The sequence below is a fragment of the Hemitrygon akajei genome, unplaced genomic scaffold, assembly GCF_048418815.1.
Source record: "Hemitrygon akajei unplaced genomic scaffold, sHemAka1.3 Scf000105, whole genome shotgun sequence".
In the NCBI taxonomy this organism is placed as follows: domain Eukaryota; kingdom Metazoa; phylum Chordata; class Chondrichthyes; order Myliobatiformes; family Dasyatidae; genus Hemitrygon; species Hemitrygon akajei.
The window spans coordinates 1,438,634-1,450,697 of NW_027331991.1; the positions used below are offsets into that span (position 1 = coordinate 1,438,634).

The following is a 12,064-nucleotide window of genomic DNA, read 5'->3' on the forward strand; positions in this document are numbered from 1 at the left end:
GTGTCAGCAGCACAGCTATCGGCATGGTGCTGGGCGGGATGTGGGGTTCGGGGTGTATGTGCGTGTGGTAACGGAGTATATGGCGAAGTCCCACCAAACTGAGGATTCCTGACAGTGAGTGGTGGGTGGGGCCCGTCATATGCCATAGTCACACTTTCGAGGTGGCTCTGGAAGTCCAGCCCCAATAGCACAGGTGCGCACAGTCGAGGCATGACCAGGAACGCAAAGTTCCGATATTCTGTGCCCTGCACCACCAATGTCGCTACACAACCCACCCGGATGTCTGTGGAATGCGACCCTGAAGCCAAGGTGATCTTCTGACGGACCGGCCGTGTCACGAGTCCGCAGCGTTTCACTGTGGCCGGGTCAATAAAACTCTCAGTGCTGCCTGTGTCAAACAGGCAGCGAGTCCTGTGCCCCTCCACCAGGATGTCCATCATCGACCTTGCGAGCTGGTGCGGAGCGCTTTGATCGAGGGTCACGGAAGCCAGCGTTGAACTGGGCGTGTCGAGGGCGGGGCCTGGTGACGCCGGCAAAGATGGCCGCTCACATCCGGGCATGCAAGATGGCGAGGCGGGGGCGGGGCCTGGTGACGCCGGCAAAGATGGCCGCTCACATCCGGGCATGCAAGAGGGCGGCTCCCAGGTCGCACACGGGTAGGTAGGGGCGGGGCCAGGTGACGCCGGCAAAGATGGTTGTCCACATCCGGTCATGCAAAATGGCGGCCCCCAGGTCTCAGACGCGGCGCTGCTCGACCCCGGGCGCGGTTTAGATTTACAGACCTTGGCGAAATGGCCCTTCTTCCCACAGCGGGAACAAGTCGCTTCGCGTGCCGGACAGAGTTCTCGTGCATGTTTCCGAAGCCCACAAAAGTAACAGAGTCTCATACCTGGCGAATTCGTGGGGTTTGAGATACCGCGACTGGCTGCGGCGTTGGCGAATTCGCTCGGAACCGGGGAATGGCTCGGTTGGACTTCTTCGGCGTACAGTTGCGCAGCCTCTATCGAACTGGCCGTCTCTATCGCAGAGCGTAAGGTAAGATCAGCTTTTTCCAGCAGCCGCTGGCGGATACACACTGACCGAACCCCAGTCACAAAAGCGTCTCGGACCAAGAGTTCCTTATGCTGTTCCGCTGAGAGCGCTTTGCAGTCACAGTCCCGCGCGAGTACCAGTAACTCGCGAAGAAATTCAGCAGTCGACTCCGTAGGCCGCTGTTTTCGCGTGGCCAAGCGGTGCCGTGCATAAACTGGATTTACTGGCCGCAGGTACTGTCTTCGGAGGGCGGCAAGCGCCTCCTCGTAGGTGGATATGTCCCTGATGAACGAATAAACTTTTGGGGCGACCCTCGAGAAGAGAAGTTTGTGCCGAACAGCCGAATCGGTGGCACGAACCTCCTCTAAGTACGATTGGAAGCACACCAGCCAGTGTTCAAAGGCAAGAGCTGCTCCCGGGTCTCGGGGGTCCAAGTCTAGGCGTTCTGGGCGTAAAGCGGTTTCCATGTTGTAACTTTCAGTCAATAAAATTGATGCACCATCAATAACTCACGCCGAGACTTAGGAAGTGAGATATCGGCTTTTATTGACTGAAGGACAACACTACATCCTGGGGAAAATGAGGGAGAGCAGCAGGCCACAGTCGCCTTTATACAGGGGTCTGTGGGAGGAGCCACAGGGGTAGTCAGCAGGGTCTTGGGAGGAGCCACAGGAGCAGTCAGACAGGTATATCTAGTTCACCACACTACTTGTACATAGTTCTTCCCTTTTTGTTGTTTTTCCTCTCCACTCTTTTCTATAAGTGTGCACCTCAGATAAATACTTTGTGGAGATTTGCGATATATATGATTATATTGTGGCGACCCAATTACTAGCACACTCGAACCGGCTCACAATCAGCCAGCGTGCAGGCACAAAGGCTAGATCCGCAACAAAGGGAGAAAGCCTGAGGGGGTGTCAGTACGTGCCTCTCGAGGCATCCGCGCGGGGGAGGGCGGATGGAGGGAGGCTTTAAAGCAAGGCTGTGAAGTTCGAATAAACTTTAACTTTGACTGCAGTTTACCGACTCCGTGTCGTTATTTTAGCGCTGCGTGTAGCACACCGCTACAATTGGTGAGCCCGACGGTCCAAACGTTTTTGGACCGGAGATGAACGACGCAGCATCTGTTCATGCGGTTTCCTTGAAACTGCCAAGCTTCTGGACGCTACAACCTCACCTATGGTTCCAGCAAGCAGAAGCCCAATTCCACGTTCGGCAGATAACCTCAGAGGACACCCGTTACTACTACGTGGTGAGCTCCCTCGACCAGGACACAGCGGCCCAGGTCGCGGAGTTCGTACAGTCTCCCCCGGCGGACGGCAAGTACACGGCATTCAAAGCCCTGCTCATAAGGACTATCGGGCTCTCCCGCCGCGTGCGAGCTGCCCGTTTACTGCACCTGGATGGCTTGGGAGACAGGCCTCCATCAGCTTTAATGAATGAGATGTTGTCTCTGGCCGGCGGACACATACCCTGCCTCATGTTTGAGCAGGCTTTCCTGGAGCAGCCGCCCGAGGACATACGCCTGCTGCTGTCCGACGCGGATTTCAGCGACCCCCGGAAGGTGGCAGCCCGGGCGGACTTGCTGTGGAACGCCAAGAAGGTGAGTGGGGCGTCCGTCACACAGATCACCCGGCCACGCTCCCAGCAGCAAACCAGTCCAGGCCCGGCCGCAGAGCCCGCTAAACCCAGAGGGCAGGGTGTGGAGCCCAACGAGCAATGGTGTTCCTACCACCAGCGGTGGGGCGCAGAAGCCCGCTGTTGTCGCCCGCCCTGTCAGTTCCCGGGAAACGCCAGGGCCAGCCGTCGCTGAAGGCTACGGCGGCTGGCCATCGGGATAGCCTCCTGTATGTGTGGGACAGCAGGTCGTTACGCCGGTTTTTGGTCGACACCGGTGCCGAGATCAGCGTCTTACCTCCGACGAGTTACGACACCCACAATAGGGAGCCGGGTCCTCGCCCCCCCACCCCCGAGGACCGCGAACGACAGCACAATAAGGACCTATGGCACCCGTCAGGTGCAGCTACAGTTCGGCTCCAGCCAGTTCACGTGGGACTTCACACTGGCCGCCGTAGCCCAACCGCTTCTGGGTGTGGATTTCTTGCCGGCTCACAGCCTACTGGTCGACCTGCCACGGAAGAGACTGGTTCACGCCGAGACCTTTCAGACGTTCTCCCTGGGTGCAGCCCAGCTGACAGCCCGTCACCTCGGCTCCATCACACTTCACCAGGGTCCTGGCGGATTTCCCATCTGTTCTGGCACCGCAGTTCGCGGCAGCCATGCCCCGACACGGCGTACAGCACCACAACCCGACCCAGGGACCACCCCTCCATGCCCGTGCTCGGTGGCTTCCCCCGGACAAGCTCCGACTGGCGAAGGAGGAGTTCAAGAGGATGGAGGAATTGGGGATCATCCGGCGGTCCGACAGCCCATGGGCCTCCCCCCTGCACATGGTGCCCAAAGCGACAGGGGGCTGGAGACCGTGCGGCGACTACCGCAGGCTGAACGAGGCTACAAGACCGGACCGCTACCCTGTGCCGCACATTCAGGACTTTGCAGCAAACCTGCATGGCGCACGGATCTTCTCCAAGGTAGACCTCATCCGCGGATACCATCAAATCCCGATGCATCCGGACGACGTCCCCAAAACGGCTCTCATCACCCCGTTCGGCCTTTTCGAGTTCCTCCGCATGCCATTCGGCCTGAAGAATGCCGCACAGACATTCCAGCGGTTGATGGACGCGGTGGGACGCGACCTGGACTTCGCATTCATCTATTTGGACGACATCCTCAAAGCCAGCAGCAGTCGTCAGGAGCATCTGTCCCGCCTCCGACAACTCTATGCCCGGCTGAGTGACTACGGTCTAACGATCAATCTGGCCAAATGCCAGTTCGGGTTCGACACCATTGACTTCCTGGGCCACAGGATTACCACAGACGGGGCAACCCCTCTGCCCGCTAAGGTAGATGCGGTCCGCCATTTCCCCCGACCCACCACGGTCAAAGGCCTTCAGGAGTTCGTAGGTATGGTCGATTTCTACCACCGCTTCCTCCCTTCAGCTGCCCGGATCATGCGCCCCCTGTTCGCCTTGCTCTCCGGTCCGGGCAAGGACATTACCTGGGACGAGGAGTCCGCCGCCGCTTTCATTCAAACGAAGGATGCCTTGGCGAACGCCGCGATGCTAGTGCACCCCAGAATGGACGTCCCTACCGCCCTCAGAGTGGACGCATCTAATACGGCAGTCGGTGGGGTACTGGAGCAGCTCATCGCGGGCCGCTGGCAACCCCTGGCGTTTTTCAGCAAACACCTGCGGCCACCCGAGCTCAAATATAGTGCTTTCGACCGGGAGCTGTTGGCGCTATACCTGGCAATCCGGCATTTCAGGTACTTCTTAGAAGGTAGGCCCTTCACCGCGTTCACGGACCACAAACCGCTTACCTTTACATTCACAAAGGTGTCCGATCCCAGATCGTCCCGCCAGTAGCGCCCACTGTCCTACATCTCTGAATACACGACGGACGTCCGGCACGTCTCGGGTAAGGACAATGTCGTGGCGGATGCGCTCTCTCGCCCTAACATTCACGCCCTTTCCCAAGGGGTAGACTTTGAGGCGCTGGCAGAGGCACAGCAGGCAGACGAGCAGATCCCGAGTTACAGGACCGCAGTCTCCGGTTTGCAGCTCCAGGACCTCCCCGTAGGCCCAGGTGAGAGGACCCTACTCTGTGACGTCGCCACCGGCCAGCCCCGTCCCGTCGTCCCGCCACCTTGGCGACGACGTGTTTTCGACTCTGTTCATAACTTGGCGCACCCCTCCATCCGCACTACGGTTCGGATGGTCTCCGGCAGGTTTGTTTGGCACGGACTCCGCAAGCAGGTCCGTGAAAGGGCCAGAAAGTGCATGCACTGCCAGACGGCCAAGGTGCAGCGACACACCAAGGCCTTGCCGCAGCAGTTCCACCCCACCCACCGGCGTTTCGACCACATTCATGTGGATATCGTGGGCCCCCTGCCAGTGTCGCGCGGAGCGCGGCACCTCCTGACTATCGTGGACCGGTTCACAAGATGGCCAGAGGCGGTCCCACTCCCCGACACCACCTCTGAATCTTGCGCCCGGGCACTGATCGCCACCTGGGTGTCCCGCTTTGGTGTCCCGGCCCACATTACCTCCGACAGAGGCGCCCAGTTCACCTCCAGCCTGTGGTCAGCGATGGCCAGCCTGTTGGGGACTCAGCTGCACCACACCACTGCCTACCACCCACAGTCGAACGGACTGGTGGAGCGTTTCCACCGTCACCTGAAGTCGGCTCTCATGGCCCGCCTGCCAGGAGCTAACTGGGCGGACGAGCTTCCCTGGGTCCTACTCAGCATCCGCACGGCGCCCAAAGACGATCTGCACGCTTCGTCGGCCGAGGTGGTGTACGGCGCACCCCTGGTCGTTCCCTGGGAGTTCATACCAGCCCCAAGGGGGCGAGAGGAAGAACCCGTAGCAGTCCTGGGCAGACTACGCAAGAGGCTCGGGTCCCTGGCCCCCATACCCACTTCGCAGCATGGGCAACACCCGACTTGCGTACCCAAAGACCTGCAGAACTGTAAGCTTGTGTTTGTACGACGGGGCGGGCATCGGCCACTGCTGCAACGGCCCTACGAGGGGCCGTTTACGGTGATCAGAAACGACAGGTCCACCTTCGTGCTGGACGTTGGGGGGAGAGTGGAGGTTTTCACGGTGGACCGACTCAAACCGGCCCATGTGGACTTGGCGCAACCGGTCGAGTTTCCGGCACCGCGGCGCAGAGGCCGGCCTCCCAAACAGGGTCCGGCCCAGACTGTGGACATTGGGGGGTGTATCGCCGGTTCTGGGGGGGGGGGGTTTATGTGGCGACCCAATTACTAGCACACTCGAACCGGCTGACAATTAGCCAGAGTGCAGGCACAAAGGAAGAAAGCCTGAGGAGGTTTCAGTACGTGCCTCTCGAGGTATCCGGTGGGGGAGACAGGCTTTAAAGCAATACTGTGAAGTTGAAATAAACTTATTATTTGGCTGCAGTTTACCGACTCCGTGTCGTTATTTTAGCGCTGCGTGTAGCACACCGCGACAGTACAATGTATAATGTTATCAGCTCTCAGTGTGTCTCTCTGCAAGCCACAGAGAACTGGTTATGAGCCTGTCTTAGCTAAATGCTGATAACGAAGTTCACTTCAGTTCAAAATTCCTATTCAGGCCCAATTATTCTTTTAGCCAGAGGTTACATAGGTTCAAAATGATTTTTTTATATGTCTCTCAATTCCTCAGGTGGGTTCAGGGGAAATATTTATGTCCAATATAGAAACTGCTGTTACCTGTGTGTATTGTGGCGATGCAAAGGTTGCTGGAGAATTTGCAAGTGGGAAGAAGTGGAGTGATATTTGCAAATCTGTCTTTTTAAAGCATAGTTTAGCAAGCAAACCACATATGGACAATGTACAAAAGCTTTGGTGAGAAAATCCTTCATTACCCGTTCCAGGCCTGCTACATAGGTAGTGTGAGCGTGCAGATGAACTCAATCACGTATAATGTGTGATGTCCTTGTTTATGTTAAGACCCTTTTTTAGGTGTATAAGATGATGAGGGGCATTGATCGTGTGCATAGCCAGAGGGTATTTTCCCAGAGCTGAAATGGCTAACACGAGGGAGCAGAGTTTTAAGATGCTTGGAAATAGATGCTGAGGGGATGTCAGGGTAAGTTTTTTTTTACACAGAGAGTGGTGGGTGCATGGAATGCACTGCTGGCTTTTTGTGTGAGAATATTTCAGTTGCTGTGGGGCCAGGCACACATGCATCTCAGTGGGAACAGGGAATAATATCAATGGAGAGAGTCAAACTGAGCCAGGTCACAGATTGGAGATGGCAGAAATGCCCCATTCTTATAGACACAGGAAGGACATCCGAGAGTTTAGTTAGATAGATAGATAGATAGATAGATAGATAGATAGATAGATAGATAGATAGATAGATAGATAGATAGATAGATAGATAGATAGATACTTTATTCATCCCCATGGGGAAATTCAACATTTTTTCCAATGTCCCATACACTTATTGTAGCAAAACTAATTACATACAATACTTAACTCAGTAAAAATATGATATGCATCTAAAATCACCCTCTCAAAAAGCATTAATAATAGCTTTAAAAATGTTCTTAAGTAGTTTACTTAAATACATTGAATCCTAACCCCGGCACTTTAACCTATCTTACTCCTGGCGGTTGAATTGTAAAGCGGTCATTCCAGATACCAGCACTGTGCCCAGTTAGAAGATGATTTCTCTCTCCAACTTTGATTGAACTTCACTGTAAGAGTGTGTTGCCAGATCATACCTTGACAACTCAAGTAATCTCATCTGAAATGTTGTCCTACACCCTTTGATGGATTTTGTAAATCTTTTTACAGGTTAAAAATGACAAAGAATTAATCTATGGGAATCTCGAACACCACACACCAGTTTTGCTGTCTCTATCCAGATATTTAAGAAGTGGAACAAAGGATTTCCTTGATCATCCTTCCTGCTCAGACTGTGGGGAGGGTTTCACTCTATCATCTGACCGACTGGCACGCCTGTCATTTTAAACAAGGGGGAAAACCCATTCATCTGCTTAGACAGTGGGAATGCATTCTGTCAGTCATTTCAACTGAAGAGACATCACCAAGTTGACACTGGGACAAGGCCATTCACTTGTGAGTGAGAAGGGATTCAGTCGGTCTTCTCACCTGTGGACATACCAGTCAGTTCACACTGGGCAGAGGCTGGTCATCTGCTGAATTTGTGGGGAAGGATTCACTCGGTCATCTGACCTACTGGGACATAAGTTAGTTCACACTGGGGAGAGGCCGTTCCTCTGCTCATTCTGTGGGAAAGGATTCATTTCATCATCTAACCTGAAGGTACATCAGCGAGTTCACACTGGTGAGAAGCCATACACCTGCTTAGACTGTGCTAAGAGATTCACTTGCTCATCGGAACTGAAGGTACATCAGCGCGTTCACACTGGGGAGCGGCCGTTCAGCTGCTCCGACTGTGGGAAGAGATTCACTCGGTCATATCAGCTGAAGCTACATCAGAGAATTCACACCGGAGAGAGGCCATTCACCTGCTCAGACTGTGGGAAGAGATTCACTCGGTCAATCGATCTCCTGGGACACAAGTTGGTTCACACTCAGGAGAGGCCGTTCATCTGCACAGACTGTGGGAAGGGATTCACTGCGTCATCTCAACTACAGAGACACCAGCGAGTTCACACCAGGGAGAGGCCGTTCACCTGCACAGAATGTGGGAAGGGATTCAGTCGATCATGTCAACTACAGACACACCGGCGAGTTCACACTGGCGAGAGGCCGTTCATCTGCTCGGAATGTGCAAAGGGATTCAGTCAGGCATCTCACCTACTGAGACACCAGCGAGTTCACACTGGGGAGAGGCCATTCACCTGCTCAGACTGTGGGAAGGGTTTCAATTGCTCATCCCAACTGAAGGGACATCAGCGAGTTCACACTGGAGAGAATCCGTTCACCTGCTCAGACTGTGGGAAGGGATTCACTTGCTTATCCCAAATGAAGGTACATCAGCGAGTTCACACTGGAGAGAGGCCATTCACCTGTTCAGACTGTGGGAAGGGATTCACTCGGTCATCCCATCTGAAGGAACATCAGCGAATTCACACTCGGGAGAGGCCGTTCACCTGCTCAGACTGTGGAAGGGATTCATTCAGTCACACGAATTACTGGTACACAAGTCAGTTCACACTGGGGAGTGGCCATTCACCTGCTCAGACTGTGGGAAAGGATTCACTTGCTCATCCCTAATGAAGGTACATCAGCGAATTCACACTGGAGAGAGGCCGTTCACCTGCTTAGTCTGTGGGAAGGGATTCACTTGTGCATCCCAACTGAAGGTACATCAGCGAATTCACACTGGGCAGAAGCCGTATACCTGCTCAGAGTGTGGGAAGGGATTCATTTGTTCATCCCAACTGAAGTTACATCAGCGAATTCACACTGGGGAGAAGCCGTTTACCTGCTCAGACTGTGGGAAGGGATTCACTTGTTCATCCCAACTGAAGGTACATCAGCGAATTCACACTGGGGAGAAGCCGTTTACCTGCTCAGACTGTGGGAAGGCAATCACTCAGTCATTTCAACTGCAGAGACACCAGCGAATTCACACTGAGTAGAGGCCGATCAACTGGTCAGACTTTGGGAAAAGTATCTCTCAGCCAAATCAACCAAATTGTGCATTATTGAGTTCACACTGGGAAGAGGACGTTCACCTGCTGTGAATGTGGGAAGGGATTCATTCACTTATCTATCCTTATGACACACTACCTGGTTCACAATGGGGAGAGGTGAATCAGCTGCTGTGAACGTGGAAAGGGACTCACTCAGTCATCTAACCTGATGTAACCCTCGCTTCGGCTAGCAGCTTAATATAAGGGGGTGATAGCCACCCAGCCCGGCCAAACATAAGAAATCTCATTTGGGTGGATGCTGTGTGGTGTGTCCCCTGAAATAACACAATATGTGATTTAATGATTGCTCTTTATAATTTATTCTTTGACTATAGGGTTAGTAAAGAAAACAAAATAAAAGAAAAAGGGCCCACTCTCTCCATTCACGTCTTCTCATCTCTCCCCAGCAAAAAAACACAATAATCTCTCTTCCAGACTCACAAGGAAAAAAACAATTTCTGCCATTGGAAAGCCTCTCATTCCAAAACCCTGTTATCTCTAGTCGTAACCTAAACATTGCTACTACAGAGAAACCATTACATTGGCAGTGAAACCTTACAGCGTGTTACACTTGTGACACACTACCGGGTTCACACTGGGGAGAAAGTTTCGATAAACTTCATGCTAGATATTTGTCCATCACCGTTGCTGAATGCAATTTCGAAAGTGACTGTTGGTGCTGAACTCTGCAATTATTGCTGCTGCTCACCACACCCAGTTCTGCACACTGGTCACTGGGTATGGGAGGAGTTTCTTCTGCTGCATATTCACCTTTAATGGGACAGGAGTTTAATATTCTGCATCTGATACAAATAAATCAGTTCCATTTTAAACCCTGTCCTTGGTGAATTTACATCACACCTATTGTACAGTAGAGAGTCAACTCAGGCCGGCTGGACCCTGCTAGTGATTCTGTTCCAGGACAGTCCTTTTAAATCTTCCCCTGTTCTTCACCTCTTCCTCTCTCTGTAGTGATGGGTTCCAAACAGTCACCACTCTGTGGGTGAAGAGGTTTCCCTTGAATTCTCTGCAGACTGAAGAAGTTAAGCTGACTGCAGTTCTGTCAGAGATGTTCTTTACCCCTGAAATCTCTGGGCTGAGGAAGAATTAATTTTGGAGTTACCCTCCTTACTCATTTCCACATTGTGGGTCATTTTCTCTGCTTCTAAAGGGTTGTCGAAAACACCACTGTCCTCTAAAGACTGAAAGCAGAATGGGAAACCATTAGATGGATGTTCAATGGAGCAGGGTCAGAAACCCGAGGGGGGTCTGCACAGGGCAGAGTTTGGGGCTCTGGATGATGGTTGATGTAAGAACGTATGATGAGGAGAAGGGAATCAGCAGCGGGGCGTGGCAACAAATGACAGAGTAGCAACATTTGGAAGCAGATTGACAGAGAAAATCTTTTGGTGGTTTGACTGATGACACAAACTATACCCGTGTGACATCTGTGTGTTGGGAATGGTTTCATCTATTGAGGGTGTTATTCCCGCTTGTTTATCCTGTAATATTATATCTGGATAGTTATTATGGATTGTCCTATCTGTAACAATGTATTGATTGTCATATAATTTATAGGATTTTGACTCTAAACCTGGATCAGGCTTGAACTTACGGTGCCTGTATGAAGTGATGGAGGGCAATCATGAGTCAGTATTTAAAGCAAGAATTTGGTGAGTGATATTGTATCTTTATAAGTAATCAGATTGAGCTAAATTCCTGCTGGATCCTGGAATGTGTTGGATTGTGTCTGGTTTATCTTGGCCTTTTCTGCACTTACTGCCTTAAATACAAACAATATTGTATGTATTTTTGATTTTTTTCCCCTTTTGTTAACCAGCTTGTCCTGTATTCCTGCAAGGAATCCCTCTGTTTCTGGGAAGAGGAGTCCAACTCTCAGTCAGGTGCTCGATGCTTCCTTGTCAACATCTCATCTGCTCAGATTGTTGCGATGCCATACTCATTCCACTTCTCAATGTTTTCTTCCAGAGTGATGATTTATTTTTCTGAGTTGGCCTCTCATTTAATTTATCTGATCTGTATTCCATATCACAACTGTATATACACACATGGAGTGCTGAATCCAGTTCATTTTTCTTGAAAATATAGAAGTTTTATCTTTTTTCATGTGTTATTTCTCTTCCTCCTTCTGTCCCAAGGTAGTGTTAATCTAAGTGGGTTTCAGTGTAAATACTCTTTTCTAAAGCTTTCTAAAATTCTTATTTACCATTGTAAATTTTACTGATTGAAATGGGACCAATATATTTTTCTTATTAATAAGTCAATGCCGGTATTGAAGAAAGTGTTTATTGCCCTTGTTGTATTTGTTAACTAGTGAGCTCTGTTTGACAGAATTTTTTAAGCCGTGAACTAAATTTTTTCAAAGGTTTTCCCTATTTCGCACCACTTTCTATTTCTTTGCTTGCTGATATTCCAGATATGTGGGTATCAAGAGTCCCGGTGAAGGGTCTTGGCCCGAAATGTTAATTCCCATGACATAATGACATGCTGAGCTCCTCCAGCACTTTGTGTGTAGTTCTCTAGATTTCTAGCATCTGCAGGTCCTCTTGTTTCTCAGATACTTATATATTTATTGAAGGAATAAGACAAAAACAAGCTGGTAGTGGGGTTGTGTGGCTCTGTTGGTAAAATATTAGATAAAATCATTAGAAAGAGGTGGCAAAGGGTTGGAAGTTGTAGAATTAAGGAACAGCAAATGTAAAAAAAAATCCCTAATGGGAATTGTACAGAGACCTTCAAACAGTAATAA

The 12,064-nt window shown here is 51.3% G+C and overlaps 1 protein-coding gene across 1 annotated transcript in view; it reads left to right on the forward strand.

The window, feature by feature from the left end:
- LOC140723236 (uncharacterized) overlaps window positions 1-12,064 on the forward strand; it is a 701,392-nt gene that overhangs the window by 98,150 nt on the left and 591,178 nt on the right. The window contains 1 exon segment of the mRNA XM_073037835.1: window positions 8,375-8,443. Coding sequence (XP_072893936.1) covers window positions 8,375-8,443 — 69 coding nt within the window.